Source organism: Scyliorhinus torazame, chromosome 14 (genome assembly GCF_047496885.1).
Source record: "Scyliorhinus torazame isolate Kashiwa2021f chromosome 14, sScyTor2.1, whole genome shotgun sequence".
NCBI classification, from domain to species: domain Eukaryota; kingdom Metazoa; phylum Chordata; class Chondrichthyes; order Carcharhiniformes; family Scyliorhinidae; genus Scyliorhinus; species Scyliorhinus torazame.
This window is the reverse complement of record NC_092720.1, coordinates 174,822,827-174,842,051: the sequence shown is the minus strand read 5'-3', so window position 1 is coordinate 174,842,051 and position 19,225 is coordinate 174,822,827. Positions and strand designations below refer to the sequence as shown.

Sequence of the window (19,225 nt, the reverse complement as noted above, 5' to 3'; positions counted from 1 at the left end):
CAGTGCCCATTCTAGACCAGATTTACTGCTCACTCAGTGCTCAACCACTGCCTCCACCCCTAGTACACAGAAATTGAATTTCAGCCCCATTGTTGCAAGTCTCATCAATAACAGGCTGGTGAGAACAATAATCAAAATTGAGACGGAATATGTGATCAGCTAAGTCTGCATGTGACTGACAAGCCTTGTTCAATTGGGGAGGCAGTGGTGTAGTGGTACTGCCACTGGGTAATGCTCTGGGGACCCAGGTTTGAATCCCACCACGGCAGATGGTGAAATTTGAATTCAATAAAAAAAATCTGGAATTAAAAGTCTAAAGATGACCATGAAACCATTGCTGATTGTTATAAAAAACCAGCAGGCTCACAAATGTCCATGAGGGAAGGAGATTTGTCATCCTTATGCTGGCCTACATGTGACTCCAGACACACAGCAATGTGGTTGACTCTTAAATGCAGTAATAAATGCTGACCCAGCCCAGTGACGCTCATATCCCATGAATAAATAAAAATAAATTGAAGTGTATCATTAGTCCTGGCAAACATAATTCAGGAAATGATAGCGAGGGCTGTGTTCAAACTAAATAATCTCCTTCCACCCAGAGAAGTGGTCAGATTGCAAACATGAAAATGAAAATCATAATAATAATCTTTATTGTCACAGGTAGGCTTACATCAACACTGCAACAAAGTTACTGTGAAAAGCCCCTAATCGCCACATTCTGGCTCCTATTCGGGTACACAGAGGGAGAATTCAGAATGTCCAAATTAACTAACAGCACATCTTTCGAGACTTGTGGGAGGAAACCGGAGCACCCGGAGACACAGGGAGAACATGCAGACTGCACAGACAGTGACCCAAGCTGGAAATCGAACCTGGGACCCTGGAGCTGTGAAGCAACAGTGCTAAGTATTGTGCTACCATGCTGCCCCATCTAGAAATCAGAAAGAGGCAGTTCTGAAAGACATTGAGAAAATACTCCTGGATATCATAGATTTGGAATTTTATTTTTGTCCACTCAAGAGCATAGCTGACTGACTTCCTCCGATGAAAAACAAATGGTTTCAGGGATTCTTCCCATCAGTGGAAACAAAATCCAACTGTCAATCATGGAATCCCTACAGTGCAGAGGGGAGCCACCCAGCTCATCAAGTCTGCACCGATCCTCTGAAAGAACACCCCACTCAGGTCCATTCCCACCGTCCCAAATCTGTAACCTCATCTAACCTGTATATTCCTGGACACCAAAGGGCAATTTTATCATGGCCAATCCACCTAACCTGCACATCTTTGGCCAGTGGGGGGAAACCAGAGCACCCAGAGAAACGCACGCAGACATGGGAGAAAGTGCAAACTCCACACAGACCGTCACCCAAGGCCGGAATTGAACCTGGCTCCCTGGCACTGTGAGGAACACTGTTCTACTGTGTCAAAATTAACATTGTTCAGTTCAGAATGTGGTTTACAGCAGCAATGACAGTGAACTCCAATCTCTGTCACTGCTGAATTTGCTGGTGTTTTAGAAGCTTGGGCGACCGAGTGCATCACAATCCCACAAGCAAATAGTCTCTCCTCTTTTTGAGTTCACTGGAGCTCCAGGTTAGATAAACAGGCATAGAGCTTCACACAGGCAGTGCAAGACTGTTGTTTTTTAATTTTATCTTAAATAAGGAAACTGAGGTGGAGATGTTTCGGGAGGAAATTCCAAATGTTGGGGCCGCAAGCAGCTTATGCCCCAGCTACCAATGGCGGAACAATTACTGTTGGCAATGCACACAAGGCCAGAATTCAAGCAGCACATCGAATTTGAAGGCCTTTGGGCAGGAGGAGGTTCCAGCCTGATCCATAGAGATAGGAACAGGGGGCGGGATTCTCTCAGCACACGCCAGGTCGGAGAATCGCCGGGCCAGGCGCGAACCGCGCGACGGCTCCCTGAGGCCGGTCTGCAAATTCTCTGGTGAGTGGAGAATTGGCGCCGGGGCGGTCGACGAGGCGCCTGTCAGGGTCCACTCTATACAGCCCCTCCCGGGATGGGCCGAGTGGCCGTCCAAAAAAGCCCGAGTCCCGCCGGTGCCGTTCACATCTGGTCTTACCTGGCGGGCCCTCGGAATCCATCCTGTTGGGGGCAGCCTGGTGGGGGTGGGCGGGGGCTCCGATCCCGGGGGGTGGCCTCCCACCGTGGCCTGGCCCGCAATCGAGGCCGACCGATTGGCGGGTTGGCCTCTTGTGGTGGGGCCTCTTTTGCACCGCGCTGGCCCCTGTAGCCCAACGCCATGATGCGTCGGGGCCAGTGCGGAGAAGGGAGCTACCGTGCATACGCGCATTCGTGCTGGTCGCAGTGTGCATGTGCGCATTTGTGCCGGTCGCAGCGCGCATGCGCAGGCCCGTGGTGCCCATTTGACGACGGTTACAGCAGCTGGAGCAGTGTGGGTCACTCCAGTGCCATGCTGGCCTCCTGTAGGGTAGAGGATTGCTACACATAGCGGTCCACTGATGCTGTCTTAAACTCTCCAGTTTTTACGATGACGTCAATACTCTGCCTTCAGATGGGAGAATCCCGCCCAGGTTTTAAAAAACCCATTCACGGAATGTTGGTATGGCTGGCTAGGATAGCATTCATTGCCCAACCAAAGTTGCCCTTGAGAAGGTGGTGCTGAGCAGACCTCTTGAAGAACTGCTGCAGTCCCTGAAGTGTAAGTACACCCACAGTGCTGCTGGGAAGGAAGTTCCAGGATTTTGACCCAGCGCAGTGAAAGAACAACGATATTCGTCCAACTCAGGATAGTGAGGGAGATTATGGAGGGAGCTGAAAACATGAATGAAAATTTGAAACTTGAAGCATTGCGCAACTGTGATTATCGTTGGAAGCTTGTCTTGTCAGGTATGACACGCATTCTGGGCAGCTTGCAACCACAAAACAAAATTTAAAAATCAGCTAAAAATCAGAAAGTAGCAGTTTTGCAAGATATTGGAGGAAAGAGTCACAGAGTTAATGGAATTGGAAGGTTTCTTAATTTGTTTCACTCGAAGAATGTAGATGACTCATTTTTTTTCCAGTGAACATATATCTGATGGCCTTGCCTTTGTGAAATACCTTGGCTCAACAAACCTGATTGATCAAATATTTAATTAGAATGGTAAATGCCAGTCCAAGTGTACAGGTTAACATCAGCAGAGCCAACATCTGACTGGCAACATTAACATGGTTCAGGTCTTTTTGGATTGTAATTAACAGCAGCTACGAGAGCAAAATAAATTCCCTGCATTCATTTGTGGATTTGCTGGTGCTTTAGTAAGTTAGATGATTGGGTGAATCCCTTCCCACACCGGGAGCACGTGAATGGCCTCTCCCCACTGTGAACTCGCTGGTGTGTCTTCAGGTTGGATAAACGGGCAAATGTCTTCACACAGCCGGGGCACTTGAAAGGTCTCTCATTGGTGTGGACTCGCTGATGTGTCAGCAGATGGAAGGACTGAGAGAATCCCTTCCCACACACAGAGCAGGTAAATGGCTTCTCCCCAGTGTGAACCCGTTGGTGTGTTAGTAGGTTAGAAGACTGACTGAATCCCTTTCCACAAATAAAGCAGGTGAATGGCCTCTCTCCTGTATGAACGCGCTGGTGTTTCAGAAGGTTGGATGAACGGGTAAATGTCTTCAGACAATGTGGGCAACTGTACGGCCTCTCCCCTGTGTGCACGCGCTGGTGTGTCAGCAGGTGGGAGGACTGAGTGAATCCTTTCCCACATACAGAACAAGTGAAGGGCTTCTCCCCAGTGTGAAGCTGCTGATGTTTCTGTAGGTTGGACGATTCTCTGAAAGTCTTCCCACATCGTGAGCAACTGAACGGCATTTCCCCAGTGTGACTACGCTGATGAATCTCCAGCTGAGATGGATAATTGAACCCCTTCCCACAGTCCCGACATTTCCACGGTTTCTCCATAGTAGTCCGGGTTGGAAGATCCGTTGAAGACTTGTCCATACACAGAACACATGTACAGTTTCCCTTTGTGGTGATTTGTTTTAGGCTGTGTAACTGGTTAAAGTTGGTGCACTGGAACACTCCCACTCTCATGTGAGTCTCTGTGTTTCAGTGCTTTTCCAGTCACATTGATGCTCAAAATCTTGTGCCACAAGCAGAACAAACAAACATACCTCCTTTCACCTTCAAAGGGTGATGATATTCAGCTGCTGGTGAACAAATTGGTTGTGCCAGATCTCGATGTGATGTTTGGTTTGAGGGTCCTGCATTCATCCTCTCCTTAAAATACCCTGTAAAAGTAGTTTACAGAAGTTGTTAAACAAAGCACAGGGCAGAAATGTGGAACAGACAATTCTAGTCATTAGGGAACATTCTTTCTTTCCTTCTTCTCCACAGTTGTCTAAGACCCCATGGTACACACTCTCCCACCTCACCATGCTGAAATTCAACCTATCTCACACTATTTACAGCAGGGGTTCCCAAAGTGGGGTCTGTGAAGGACTTCCAGAAGTTCTCTGGAGCTGGCGACTGCCAAGTGACTGCAAAATGATCATATGAAAGAAGCACCCACCAATTTCAAAAAGAATTACAGCAAAGAAGTAGATCAATCAGTGAAGGGACTCTTGGACCACAGGATGCTGACATGACTAGTCAGTCTATCAGCATCCAGTAGTCCGCGGTGTTTCTCTGAATGTCCCGTTTAATTTATTTCCTCTCATTGTTGCTGGGCAGTAAAGTCCACAGCCAACAGTGAAGACTGATCCTGAGGTGGTAGTTGGTAGGAAAATGAGGCAGCAAAAAGCATCGAGAAGTAGTGGCAGGGTAGAGAGGTGGTGGAGGAGCCATGGGAAAGGAGCCGGGTTGGTGGTGGTGAGGGGGGGGACGGGGACGGGGAGGGGGGGGGGGGGTTAGAGGGGGGGGAGAAACATGCCCCAGAGAGTAAGAGGGGGAAGCATGCCCAGAGAGAGAAAGAGAGTGTGGACATGCCCCAGAGTGAGAAAGAAGGGGGAGCGTGCCTGAGCCTTCCTAATTCTACCTTCCAGCTCTTCGTCTTAGCACCCAGGGTAACAGCACCTGAAGAACAAATCTGGTGTTCTTGATTGTTAAGGGGTTCAGGGGTTATGGGGAAAAGCAGGAGAATAGGGATGAGGAGCATATCAGCCATGATTGAATGGCAGAGCAGACATGATGGAACGAACGGTTTGTTGAGTGGGCCACTTGCCAACATTTAGCCGAAAGACATGATGATTTATCAGAACAATGGCCAATGTTGTGCCATAAGGCATCATGGGAAAGAGGACAATGACAATGACTAGCTTCAAAGAAGCTAACAAGAAAACTGTTGCCCTGTGCAAAATGCATTTTGTGGAGCCAGACAGAGTGGTGACTTGTAGCTGATGTATAATGCAGCTGGTGAAGTCTTAGAGAAATGTTAAAAGGTGTAAAGGTAAATCAACCTGACTGTGACTTTTCAATTCTGCCAATGGTCTTCAGTTGTGGACAGCAGAGGCACCGACATATTGGCACCCCAGATGGGACATGTCTAAGTTTAGAGGTGGTTAGTAATCCACCTCGTAGCCAAATATCTGAACCACACAGACTGAGCCCGAATCAAGAGGGCAGTAGCCCCATGTGATGTACATGATTAAGTGGGTGAAGGAAGCCAAAGATAAAGAGCCGGGTAGCTGATTTGTTCCGAGGACATGTTTGAACTACAGATGTTGCAGACAGAATTGTTAGAATTAAAAGATTAAAATGACTAATGCTTAATAGTAAAAGTAAGCTCCAATAGTCAGCCTTGAGGGGTGGTCAGCAAACCTCAAGTGCATGGACGAAAAGAGACCAGATGGGAAGTTAGCGACAAGGGTACCTGGAAAGGCGTTAAAAACGATTAAAGAGCGACACTCTCGTCTTCCTCTCTGCCAGAAACCGGTGCCAGACCCTAAATACGATTAATTTTTGTGTTGATTAACTAAACTAATTAATGGCTGGATCACAGCCAGAATGGAAAAAGGCAGTCAGGGAGTACCTAAACTGTAAATGGCCCAAATGGATAGCTAGGTTTTTGAAAGAAATTAACAGGTCTGCGATTGGTCGGACAGAGACAGTGGGAAGCCCACTCAGAGTTAGGAAACGGCCCGTCAAATTATTAAATAGCTAAAGCTTTACTTAGTTGCGTGGGAGAATGGGCAGCAGGGTAGCACTGTGGTTAGCACTGTTGCTTCACAGCTCCAGGGTCCCAGATCTGATTTCCGTCTTGGGTCTTTCTGTCTGTGTGGAGTCTGCACGTTTCCCCATGTCTGTGAGGGTTTCCTCCGGGTGGTCCAGTTTCCTCCCACAAGTCCCAAAAGATGTGCTGTCAGGTGAATTGGATATTCTGAATTCTCCCTCTGTGTAACCGAACAGGTGGCGGAATGTGGTGACTAGGGGCTTTTCTCAGTAACTTCATTGCCTGCTTGTGACAATAAAGATTATAAAATATATAAAAAAAGAATGATGTGATGAAGAAATGGAGATAGCAATTTTGAGACATAATGAAGAAATTGAGATAGAGAATTTAAAACAAGAGTGGGCAAATTACAAACGGAGACTAGAAAACATAACCAGGAAAAGGAGCGAGCTGCTCGTGAACAAAGATCAGCCCAGAAATAAATTTAAAAGGTTGATTCGGAGATGTGTTACGTTACAAGCAACCGTAGAAGTGCTGCATCAAACAAATATAACCTTTTAACATCAAACCCACAGGTGTCAGCATAAGACACATAAGTTGAAGTCACAGCTCCAGGTCCAGAGGGATCTGATGTGCATCTTTGGAGCTGGAGGACGAAGGAATACGGAAGAAGGTGAGGTAGATTGGGGTGGACTGGGTGAAGCCACGCAAATCTTCGGCGATTGGGAGGAAGTAGAGAAGCCTGACCCTCCTCCTCGGTCTGAACATCCTAGCCGCAGCCGCTCCACAACCAATTCCCATGAACCCCATGGCACAACACAGACTGGGGGCATGAGTATGACATGCCATAGAGAGTGGCTCAGTTAGCAGAAATCGCAGAAAGGATCCCGGCATATAAACCATCTGCGGATCCTCAAGAGTTCTTTAATTACATCCATTAAAGAGATTTCTTCACGGTTTAAACGCAGATGAGAAGAAAGAAGAAAACTTGATGTGTTTAGGTTCGGCTCTTTGCTCAGCCATACCAGACCCGGGAGAACACTTGAGGAAATGAAAATGGCAATACTAATGGCTCTGGGATACAGTAGCGAGGACCAGGCATAAAGTCTGAATCAGTGCAGACAAAGGAAAAGGGAATATCACACGCCTTTTGCTAACCCCCTATGGATGCTAATTCTCCAGGGCTGTGACACTACAGTTAAGAGAATCAGAACACCTGTCTTCCTCGCAGACAATTTCAGTCACGAGGGGGAGCAGCATGAATACCAAGTTGACAGCGAGCGGTCCCAAGGGACCATTTGTGTCAAAACAAAAAGCCCGGGGCACGAAAGCCTGGATCGGGGAGTCGGGGCTGTCGCCACCCCCAACCTGAAACGTTTTCTCGAGGCACAGGTGGCAGATAAGGATTTGAAACAGATCAGGAATGGAGTGTTTCCAACATCTTGTAACAAATGGAGAGCTAAAATAGTAATAGAGGACGGTCTTGTCATTAAGGACGGAAGTTACGTGGTGCTGATCCAGGTTCGGAACCAGATAGTCTCTCATTGTCATGATGTCCAGGGACACCAAGGTGTCAATACATCTATGGAAAGAATTAAAAGTTTATGTTGGGGGCCCAAAGTAGATGGAGATATAAAGCGTAGTGAAAAATGGTCTGGTCTGTGCCCAAAATAATCCAGATTGCAATGCTGAGAAAGGAGAGTTTAGACACACCAGGCCAGTAAATGGGCCACGGACATTGAAAACATGTTTCTTTCCAATCAAGGGGCAATTTAACATGACCAATCCACCTACCTTGCACATCAATGGGTTGTGGGGGCGAGACCCGTGTAGACATGGGGAACAACTGTAAACTCCACACGGATAGTGAGCTGTGGCTGGGGTCGAACCCGGATCCTCAGCGTTGTGAGGCAGCAGTGCTAACCACTGCAGCACCATGCCGCCTCCATGGACGAATTGATAAATAGACTCCATGTGCAAGGCCACCATGTGAGCGGGGTTATAGATAAGTTCTGCTCATCATTGATATCTTTATTAAATAGATTGAAGCATTCTCTACCTGGACAAACACGGAAAAAGTAAAAGCTGATGTGTTTGTACAGCAGGGGTCCTCTAAATGGGGAATGCCACGTAACATTGAATCAGACCAAAGGACTCATTTCACCGTTCAGGTGAAGCTGAATTTAATGACCCTATTCAACATGAAACAGTAATTCCATATAGTCTATCCCCCACAGTACAGCCTTCGCCCCACGGTGTAGCAGTGTAGTGGAAAGAATGAAACTAAATGTCAAAAATATGATTCGGGTAACTGTCCAGCAAAATAACTCTACTTGGAATGTAGTCCTGACCATTGTCCTAAAGATAGTACAAAATATCGTATCCAGCTCATCAGGTTTTAACCCCCATGTCCTGGTGACAGGACATTCCATGAGAGCAGTGGAACCCTTGTTGAGATTGGATATGTCAGGGCCAGAATTGACAGCTGTCAGCCAGGGAAAGGCTTAACAACAATTGATGGATAATATCCAAGCCACCCTTTTGGCTGATGCTGTTAATGTGGGACAGAAAAAGAAGGGTAGCGAAGCAAGTTTTGATGAGGAGTTCAAACCTGTTGGGTATGAGATTGGGAACAAAGTATTGCTTCAACTTCACCAACAAGAAACTGCCCCTAAATATAGTGGACCACATTCTTGTCATGTGAGAGTACCTTTTGAGAACTGGATGTTTAAGCAATATACCTTTAAGAAAACAGTGATGTCATAGAGTGGGTGGAGCTCAGTTCAGCCATTTTTGAAGTTTCAGTTAAAAAGTGCCTGGCTGGTTTTGTTGAGAGCAGCTAAAAAGTGCCTGGCTGGTTTTGCTGAGAGCAGTTTAAAAGTAGAAAGCCAGTTTGAGACAGCAGCTTGAGAAGTTCTGGTTTGCTGTGATCTGCTTGAAGGGAGAAAGCCAGGTTTGCGAAAGCAGCTTGGGTGTGCCTGTGTGTTTCCAGAGAGTTTGCAGGAAGAAAGCAAGGTGCTGGAGCTGAAGTCAACCAAGCATAATATCTCTGCCATAAAACAGAAAATATATATTAACTGTGACTGGTGTGTTACTGTTTTGAAGGTTTGAAGTCTCTTGGAAGTTTGAAGGAACATTTTCAGGAATTATTTACTGTTGCAATATTTTCTGAGTTATCTTTGAAGTAAGGGGTGTTAAGAGATCCAATGTTTATTTAAAATGTTAAGTTGAATTCATGGAATAAACTGTTGTGTATTTAAAAACCAACGTGTCCATAATTGTAATCCCACACCTAGGGGAAAAGCCGTGTGCTAGGAAAAGCAACAAATCCATTAAAGGGAGAGGTTGGTTGAACTCCATGATATGTTTTTGGGGTTCTGAAAACGCCTCGCCATAACATTCTATAGTAGACAAACCAAGTCCTTCGGTTTACAAAGTCTTGTTAGACTCTGGTAAAACGGGGTGGCACCATGTAAACCGGTTAAAGCAATTCAAATCTTGGTGGATTTCCGTGGCGGCCATGGAATGAGTGGTTGCACATTTAGTGGCACCCACTCAAAGTAGATTTTTATTGGCCCTTCCCACCTGAATGGTATGTGTTTGAGGGCAAAAGGTGCATGAGTGCCCAAGGAAGGTAATACTCCTCTGATGAGGTCGGTGTATGGATCAATGGATGAGAAATGCCACGAGAAATAGAGAGCAGCTGAAGCAGGAAAGTCTTTGTGGTGCGATACATGTGAAGATGGTGGAGGGCAAGGGGGCAGATCTGCCCACCCAGTGGTCGACGGAGCAGCTGCTGGAGTTTTTATATGGCAAATTCCACCAGCAGAGGAATTGGGCTTTGGAGGATTTGCCCAAGGTGGTGGAGCCGCTTAGGGCGGTGATTGGGTGGTGCAGAGGCAGGAGGCTCAGGGTCTGGTGATCTAGGTGGAGGATCAGCTGGAGGCTGAGATGGGGATGGTCATCGGCAGCCAGAACAGGCTGAGATACAAAAGAAATAGGAGAACCTGGAGAACCACTCGAGGAGGCAGAATTTGAGAATTGCTAGGATGCCTGAAGGCATTAAGGGAGCGGAGGGCGCCATGCTGGAGAAGCTAACAGGGGAGGGAACCTTTGATCGGCCCCTCGAGGTGGATCGGGCACGCAGGGCGCTGGGGAATTGCAGAGGGTGATGGTGGTGAGGCTGCATCGGTTTCTGGATAAAGAGAAGATCCTGAGGGAGGTAAGGCAGACCATGAAATGCACCTGGGAGGGGAGTGAGTTACATATTCACCAAGACCTGGGTGCAGAGCTGGCAAAGGGGAGGGTCAGGTCCAATCGGATAACGGGGCCCTCTACAAGGAGGTGAAGTTCAGGATTTTTTACCCTGCCCACTTGTGGGTGACAAATCAAAAACAGGAATTTTATTTTGGCTCACCGGAGTGTGAGGAAGGCCCAGGCGGTGGCAGACATCCGAGGGTGCGCCTGGAGGGGTACATGATGCGGGCCGAGGGCTGGCTCGAGAAGGGGTATAGCTGATTGACAGGGGAGGGGGACGGGTTGCCCCCAGACCAGGCTGGTCATGCATAATGTCAGAGATTGGGCCAGTTGTCACGTGTGTTGACACATTTGAGGAGTCTGAAGGCGGAATGTCAGGGGCAAGGCGTGTGGAGTGGAATTGGGTTGGTTCTTGGTTTGGTTTTGGAAGGGGATTGCTGACATGGGTATGGTTGGTGTGGGGCAGTTGGGAAGGGAGAGATGGTGGTGGTGGACATCTGAGGGTATGCCTGCGGGAGCGCGTGACGCGGGCCAAGGGCTGGCTTCAAAAGGGATATGGCTGTTGGGTGGGGTTGCTGGGTTGTGGGGATAGGGTGGAGGTGTGGCCTTGGGTAGGGTGCTCTTTCCAGGAGCCGGTGCAGACTCGATGGGCCAGTTGGCCTCCTTCTGTACTGTAAATTCTATGATAATCTATGATAATTTATGGTGCATCTGTAAAAGTTGGTTAGAGTCAATATGGACATGCCAAATTTCCTTAGTTTCCTGAGAAATTATAGGCACTGTGAGCTTTCTTGGTTGTAGCGTTGATGTGGATGGACGACGACAGATTGTTGATGTGCACAACTAGGAATTTGAAGCTGTCAACCATCTCCACCTCGGTACCACTGATACAGACAGGGGTGTGTACGATGCTTTGCTTCCTGGAGTGAATGACCAGCTCTTTGGTTTTGCTGACATTGAGGTCGAGATTGTTGTCGTCACACCACTAGGTTCTCTATCTCCCTCCTGTACTCTGACTCAGAGGTTCATCGTTATATGAAATCTGACCCACTACGGTCGTGTCATCAACAAACTTGCAGATGGCGTTGGAGCCAAATGTTGCCACACAATTGCGTGTGTATAGGGATTATAGTAGGGGCTAAGTACGCAGCCTTGCAGGTCCCCGGTATTGTGGAGTATCGTGGAGGAGGTGTTGGTGTTATTTTCACGCATCTGAAGAGCTTGAAGACCGACATTGTGTTCTTGCAGGAGACGTACCTGAAGTTGGGGATCAGACGAGGCAGTGGCAGGGGTGGGTGGGGCAGGTGTTCCACGCAGGGTCAGACATGCAGATGGGGGGAGTGCAGTGTTGGTTAAGAGAGTGGCTTTGGAGGTGGGGCAGATTGTGGCCAATCCGGGGTGTAGGTATGTGATGGTCGGTAGGAGGCTGGAGGGGATGCGGGTGATCCAGGTGAATGTTTTTATCCCAAATTGGGACAACGTGGACTTCATGAGGCAGGTGCTAGGGAGAATCCTAGACCTGGACACACATTGGCAAATCATGGGGGGGACGATTTCAATACGGTCCTAGATCAGAGTTTGGACAGGTCAAGCTGAAAATCGTTGAGTGTGTTGGCGGTGGCGAGAGTTGGAGGGTTCATGGAGCACATGGGGGAGAAGACGGTGCGGACCTGTGGAGGTATGCGAGGCCGATGTGGAAGGAGTTCTCGCACTTTTTCCATGTGCACCGGGTGCATTCCCAGATCAACGTTTTTGTTCTGGACAAGGTGCTGCTGGCGGGGTGGCCGAATCGTACTCGGCGATTGTCGTTTCTGACCATGCGCCGAACTGGGTGGATTTGCGGGTGGTACAGGGCCAGTCCCAATGGCCGCATTGGAGGTTGGATGTGGGACTGCTGGCGGATGAGGGTGCGTGAGAATGTGTGAGAGCGGGTGAGGGCTGCCATTCCGGGGTATGTAGAGTTGAACGGTACGGGGGAGGTCACAGCTGCCATGCTGTTGAGGCACTTAAAGCAGTAGTTGGGGGAAAGATTATTTTGATCCGGGCATGCATGTAGAGCATGGAGCATGAGGAGAGGGCAAGTCTGGTAGAGGAGATTCTGAGAGTCGATCGGAGGTACTCAGTGGCCCCGGAGGAGAGGTTGCTAAAGGAGGGGCAGAGGCTCTAGATGGAGTTTGGGTTAGTGAAGGCTGTGGGGCAGTTGCAGAGGGGCAGTGTATGAGTACGGGGAAAAGGCAAGCAGGATGCCGGCATATCAGCTGAGGAAGCAGGCAGCCGTGAGGAAAATTGGTAGGATGCGTAACAAGAGGGGTGGAGTGGTGACAGATCCAGAAGGGGGGTGAATGGGCATTTGTGGCCTTTTATAGGAGGCTGTATGAGTCGGAGCCCCCAGTCGGGGAGGCGGCGATGTACAGTTCCTGAATGGGCTGGAGTTGTCCAAGGTGCAGAGTAGGGGGGGGGGGCCTGGTTGGGCTGAGGGAGGTGATGGATGGTATGGGTGCGATGCAGGCGGGAAAGGCTCCAGGGCCGGTCGGGTTTCCAGTAGAGTTTTAGAAAAGGTTTGTTATGGAGATGGGGCTATTGTTGGTCAGGACGTATAATGAGGCAAGAGATAGGGGAAGCTTCCCCCCCACCTTGTCACAGGCATAGATCTCCCTTATCTGAAGAAAGATAAGTACCCGGAACAGTGTACTGCCCGATATTGCTGCTGAACGCTGATGTGAAGTTGTTGACAAAGTTCTTAGCGTCGCGGATTGAGGACTGAGAGTCAGGGGTGATTGGAGAGGACCAGGCGGGATTTGTGAAGGGAAGGTAGCTGTTGGCGAATATGCACAGGTTGCTTAATGTACTTATAATGCCCTCGGAGGGGCAGGAGGTAGAAGTAGTAGTGACAACAGACATGGAGAAGGCCTTTGATCGGGTGGAGCTGGCGTATTTGTTGGAGGTGCTGGGGCGGTTCGGGTTTGGGCAAGAGTTTGTGGATTGGGTTCAGCTGTTGTACAGGGCTGGTGGCAAATGTTCGGATGAACCGGATGGGTGCGGGGTACTTTGGGTTACATCGGGAGATGAGGCAGGGGTGCCTGCTCTCCCTGTTGCTTTTTGCCTTGGCGATAGAGCCATTGGCACTTAGGGCATTGAGGGATTGAGCAGGGGTATGTGTTGGGGGTTGGTGCTGAGCATAGAGTTTCGCTATATGCGGATGATTTGTTATTTTACATCTTTGTTCCGGTGGGCAGCATTGGAGGGTTTATGGAGGTTTGGAGGGAATTTGGCCGGTTTTGGGGCACAAATTGAACATGGGGATGGGTGAGGTGTTCCCCATCAATGCTAGAGGGCAAGAAATGAGGTTGGGTGAGTTGTTGTTCAGGGTGGTGGGGCGAGTGGTTGTGTACTTAGGAATCCAGTTGATGCTGAGAATACAAATTGAACTTGACACGACTGGTGGAGGGAATGAAGGCAGATTTTAAGAGGTGAGATGTGTTGTCACGGTCACTGGCATGCAGATAGTGAAAATGATGGTGTTGCCCAGGTTCTTGTTCCTTGACCTCAGCATCTTTGTTACCAAGTCCTTTTTCAGGAAGCTGAACGGTATAATTTTAACGTTTAGGTGGACGGGGAAGACCCCACGGGTGAAAGGGGTGTTCTTGGAGAAGGGGCGAGGTGAGGGAGGGGGACTGGTGTTGCCGAATTTCCTAAATCATTATTGGGCGGTGAACATTGTAATGGGGAGAAAATGGGCTGTGGAAAGGATAACAGGACGGATGGAGGCGTTATCGAGTTGGGGGACGGGTTTCCGTTGTTGGTATCTCTTCCATTCTTGCTGGTTACGTACATTGTGAGCCCAGTTTTGGTTTCGGAATTACGGGTGTGGAGCTACTGCAGGCAACATTTTGGGCTGGGGAGGGGGGGGATGACGTTGTGGGCGACAATGTGGGACAACTCTCCGCCCCGCCAGTCCAGTTATCTGGTGCAGCGCACCAGCACCAGCAGTGGGATTCTCTGTCCCATCAGTCGGCCAACGGAGTTTCCCATTGTGGGCAGTCCCACACCGTCAGGAAATTCCCGGGCGTGGGTGCATTGTCGGCGCAACGGAGAATTCCGCCAGCGGAGATTCCAGCACCATGGCTGGGATTCTCCAAAATCCCAGCCAAGTGTTGACGCTGGCGTCAAAACCAGCGTGCGCAACGCCGGCGTTAATGGGCTTCCAGGTCCAGGCATTCACCCCTTCCTAGGGGGCTAGAACAGCGCCGAAGTGCTGTCTGCTGCTCCGGCGCTGAAGCCGTTACGCGATAGCCGGCATGGGTCCGCGCATGCGTGGGCCACGGCCGGCGCAGGTCCGCGCATGCGCGCCACGGCCATCTCCGCGGCGCCCCCGGGCAACATAGCGGAGCCCTACAGGGGCCGGCGCGGAGGAACCTAGGCCTCCCCTTCGGAATGAGCCCGCCCGCTGGTCGGTTGCCCCGATCGCGGGTCTGGCCACGTGGAGGCCCCCCCCCCCCCCCCCTGGAGTTGACTGCCCCTGCCCCTGCCCCCCCACCAGGACGGCCCCGCAGCTAGAGCGGCGAGGTCCTGCTGGGTAGGACCATATGTAAACGACGCCGGCGGAACTCGGTGGGCACTCGGCCCGTCGAGCGTGGATAATCGCCAGGGGTGCCGCTTTCAATGGCGCCCGAATGGCGACACGGCGACCGCACAGGCGCGACTGCCTCTTATTCTCCGGTCGTCGGAGAACTGGTGGCCCGGCGTCGGAGCAGAGTGGCGGGATTCGTGGGCACCCCCCCGCCGATTCTCCGACCCGGGCAGTGGCAGCAGGGGTACTTTAGGCACTTGTTTATAGGGGGAAAGTTTGCGGGGCTGAAGGAGTTGGTGAAATTGTACGAGTTGCCCAAGGGGAATGGCTTTAGGTATATGCAGGTGAGGGTTTCCGTGAGGAGAGAGGTACCGTCCTTCCCGGGGCTTCCCCCTTTTGGTGTTGCAGGACAAATTGTTGTTGGAGGACGATATAGGGGAAGGGATGGTGTTGGATATTTGCAAGAAATTGATGAAGAGTGAGGGTGGTCCAATGGAGGAGATTAAGTGCAAATGGGAGGAGCAGCTGGGAAGGGAGGTGTGGGATGTGGGGAGAGGCCTTGCGGAGGGTGCACGTGTCCTTGTAGTGTGCAAGGTTGAACCTCATCCAGTTTAAGGTGGTGCATAGAGCCCACATGACGTTGGTGAGGATGAGCAGGTCCTTTACGGGAGTGGAAGACGGGTGTGGGCAGTGTGCGGGGGAGGGGCGCACCACAAATTATATCCACATGTTTTGGGGTTCTGGGAGGGGCATCAGACTTTATGTCCGAGGTTCCGGGTAATGGGAGTGGCCCCAGTCTGGAGGTGCTGATATTCGGTATGGCGGAAGATCTGAGAGTCTAGCTGGGGAGAGAGGCTGATGTTTGGCCTTTGCCTCCCTGATAGCCCAGAGACCGAGTTTGTTGAGCCAGAGCCGCCGAAGGCGGTGGTATGGGTGAGTGACCTGGTAGAATTCCAGCGGTTGGAGAAGTTCGCTTTGCGGGGTGTCGCTAGAGGGTTCACCCGGAAGTGGAAACCGTTCATTAATTTCTCTATTATTGAAGGGTCACCGGGGGGGGGGGGGGGTTATTGAAGGGTGACCGGGGGAGGGGGGCTCACACCGCCATGGACCCGGCTTCGATTCTGATCTCAGGAGACAATTGTGTGGCGTTTGTACGTTCTGTCTGCGTGGATTTCCTCTGCCTGCTCTGGTTTCCTCCCACAGTCCAAAGATCCAAAGATGTGCAGGTTAGCTGAAGTGACCATCCTAAAATTGGTGTACGCAAGGTGGGGTTATGAGGATAGAGGCAGAGGATTAAGCCCAGGTAGGGTGCTCTATCGGAGCAAGGGCTGGCGCATGATGGGCCGAACAGCATCCTTCTGTACTGTAAGGATTCTATGATTCCATGATTCCACATGGGGTGTTAATATAGGGAGTTCTATGTGGGGTGTTGATCTAGGGAGAGGTTGGGGATTTGTGGCTGTTTGTTCGGTTTGGTGTATTGGTCTTCTGATATTTTTGTGTATATGTGTAAACAGACTTGAATAAAAGTATATTTTTTAAAAGCTATTCAACTCTCAGGGTAATCGTTAGCACTGTTGCTTCACAGCGCCAGGAACCTGGGTTCAATTCCTGGCTTGGGTCACTGTCTGTGCCAATCTGCACGTTCTCCCTGTGTCTGCATGGGTTCCCTCGGAGTGCTCTGGTTTCCTCCCACAAGTCCCAAAAGACGTGCTGTCAGGTGAATTGGGCATTCTGAATTCTCCCTCAGTGTACCCAACCAGACGCCGGAGTGTGGCAACTAGGGCCTTTTCACAGTAACTTTATTGCAGTGTTAATGGAAGTCTACTTGTGACACAACAAAAGATTTTTGCTGGATATAGGCAGGAATCAGCAGTGACACCTTCTGCTCCTCCCCTAGTAGAGAATGGAGAATCTGCAGGTGCTGCCACCCGTTCTACTCAGGAGACAGGCTCAAGGTGGCGCCGAGAAGCAAAATCCCGAAGGAGATACCCCAGGTTGAGAAAGTGAAAAAGAGAAAGGGGAGAAGATTAATCCGATAAGACACCAGTGAAGAAGAAATTTTGGCTGATTAGCTAGCAAGATCAAAAGTGTAAGTAAGAGCATGCAGTATCTTGCTCTCAATAATAGATATGAAAAGATGGACTGGTGGAACTATAGCATTAACAGAAATAACCATTTATGAAATTACACCATGATATCCAAAACTCAAGAAGCAGGAGATGTGAAAACATGAAACAGTGTCTGATGGGGAAACAACATAAATTAATAGACTGTGATGACCATAACAGGACCAGCAAATGGTAGTTTCCGGAGGATTATTGGAAAAACAATGTATGATGATGTGCACCGTGAATAAGTACCAGTAATTGTAAATGTTTCAAAGTTCGGACTCCCGAATTGAAGTGCTACCCAGATCAAAAGGTTATATAACCGACAGACGAAAATATTGTTAGGCCAAAAAGCAGGGAATGATGAGAAAGAGAGATGAAATATACAATACAGGACTGTTAACATTTTAAACTTGCAGAATCTGGATGAAAAATTAAGAGTTTTAACAAGCCAAGTGAAAAGTATGTTAGGGAAATTAAATAAAGATGTGAAACAAAATATCTAAAAAGGCCCAAATAACCAGATAATAAAAAAGAAAGGTAATGATTGAGACCAGAATTAGGATCAAATTCTTTGCAGTAATTATGGAGATTGGATGATATAGCAATTAAGGGGATATTGGGTGAAGTGAATAGTGAGTTGGTTTGGAAAGGAGCAATCCAATTTGAGACCTCCAAACATTTAGTTATGAAAGAAATGTCACTTAAAAATCCGTTTCACAAAATTTTTCGTGTAACTTTAAGTAGCAAAAATTAGAAATTAAATTTGGTAAAAAAAGATGGAACTTGAGAAAAAATGAAGGAATAAGAACACAATGAACGGGATTCTACGTTAGCCGACGCCGAAAATCGGGAAAGGCGATTGGGCGGAGCATCAGTTCCGAAGCCAAAATCTCGGCAAGTGCCGGTTTGACGCCAAATCTCCATATGCTCCAGCACCTCGATAGCGGCTTCACTGCCTTCTGGAACGCACGTACATTAGACACCGTTTGCATATTATTAACTGGTCCTACCCAGTATTCTCCAGGGCCTCCGTGATTCTCTGCCTCCGATGGGCCAAGTTCCCGCCGGTTCCCAAGTGGTTCACTTGTGCACTTAAAAATCGTGAGACCGGTGTGGTGGCTGCTAACTGAGAGAGATGTCCTACAGAAGGTGTCCAACATTGTCAGTTTCCTGACAATTGTGCCCCTGGCCGTGGAGCTTCTGTCAGGGTCGGTCGGGAAGGGGGGGGGGCAGTAGCGGGGAGTTGCTAGGGGGTGGGTTGTGGGGTTAACGAGCACGGGATACCATTGCAGCAGCCGGCAAGGCAGCCATGCAGCTGCACACACAGCTAACAGTCCACTTTGAACTCAGTGCCATGGGTCGTATAGGTGCCCCCCTGCAGGGCACCACCCCCGGATGCCCTCTGGCCCAGCCAATCCATCAGCTGTTTGGGCACGCTCCAGCACAACCATGTCATCTTGTTACCTCACGGGTGTCAATCACGGACGTGCCGAATCCCGCACTCAAAGAACAAAGAAATGTACAGCACAGGAACAGGCCCTTCTGCCCTCCAAGCCCGTGCCGACCATGCTGCCCGACTAAACTACAATCTTCTACACTTCCTGGGTCCGTATCCCTCTATTCATGTATTTGTCAAGATGCCCCTTAAATGTCACTATCGTCCCTGCTTCCACCACCTCCTCCGGTAGCGAGTTCCAGGCACCCACTACGCTCTGCGTAAAAAACTTGCCTCGTACATCTACTCTAAACCTTGCCCCTCTCACCTTAAACCTATGCCCCCTAGTAATTGACACTTTTTCATTGGAATCGATTGTGTTCCATGTGGCACTGATGCTAGTCACTCAATGGTAGCGGAATCAGTCCAGGTGTGGCGCCAGTTTTTCATTCATAAAAGTCCATGGATTGTGTGTTGGTGTCAACACCTATAAGTTTTAACATTACATAAATAGATGCAATGGCGTATCAACTTCCTCCACCCACTCTCTGCCTCTTTCGGCTCTGTTATTATGTTACAACCTCACTGAGAAGATATTGGTATGGTACCAGAATATGCCCTGCTGAGGAACCAACATTTTGTTTAAGACCCCAGGACTCAGATAAAATTAGTAAAATTGCGTTCGTTGATATTCATAAA

General features: G+C 49.2%; 1 protein-coding gene across 1 annotated transcript in view; it reads right to left on the bottom strand.

The window, feature by feature from the left end:
* Positions 1-636: 636 nt before the first annotated feature.
* LOC140390229 (uncharacterized) overlaps positions 637-19,225 on the bottom strand; it is a 45,772-nt gene continuing 27,183 nt past the window's right edge. The window contains exon 4 of the mRNA XM_072475207.1: positions 637-4,270. Within this exon, the coding sequence (XP_072331308.1) occupies positions 3,267-4,073 (807 nt within the window). The 5' untranslated portion in view covers positions 4,074-4,270 and the 3' untranslated portion in view covers positions 637-3,266. The remainder of the gene's footprint in view (positions 4,271-19,225) is intronic.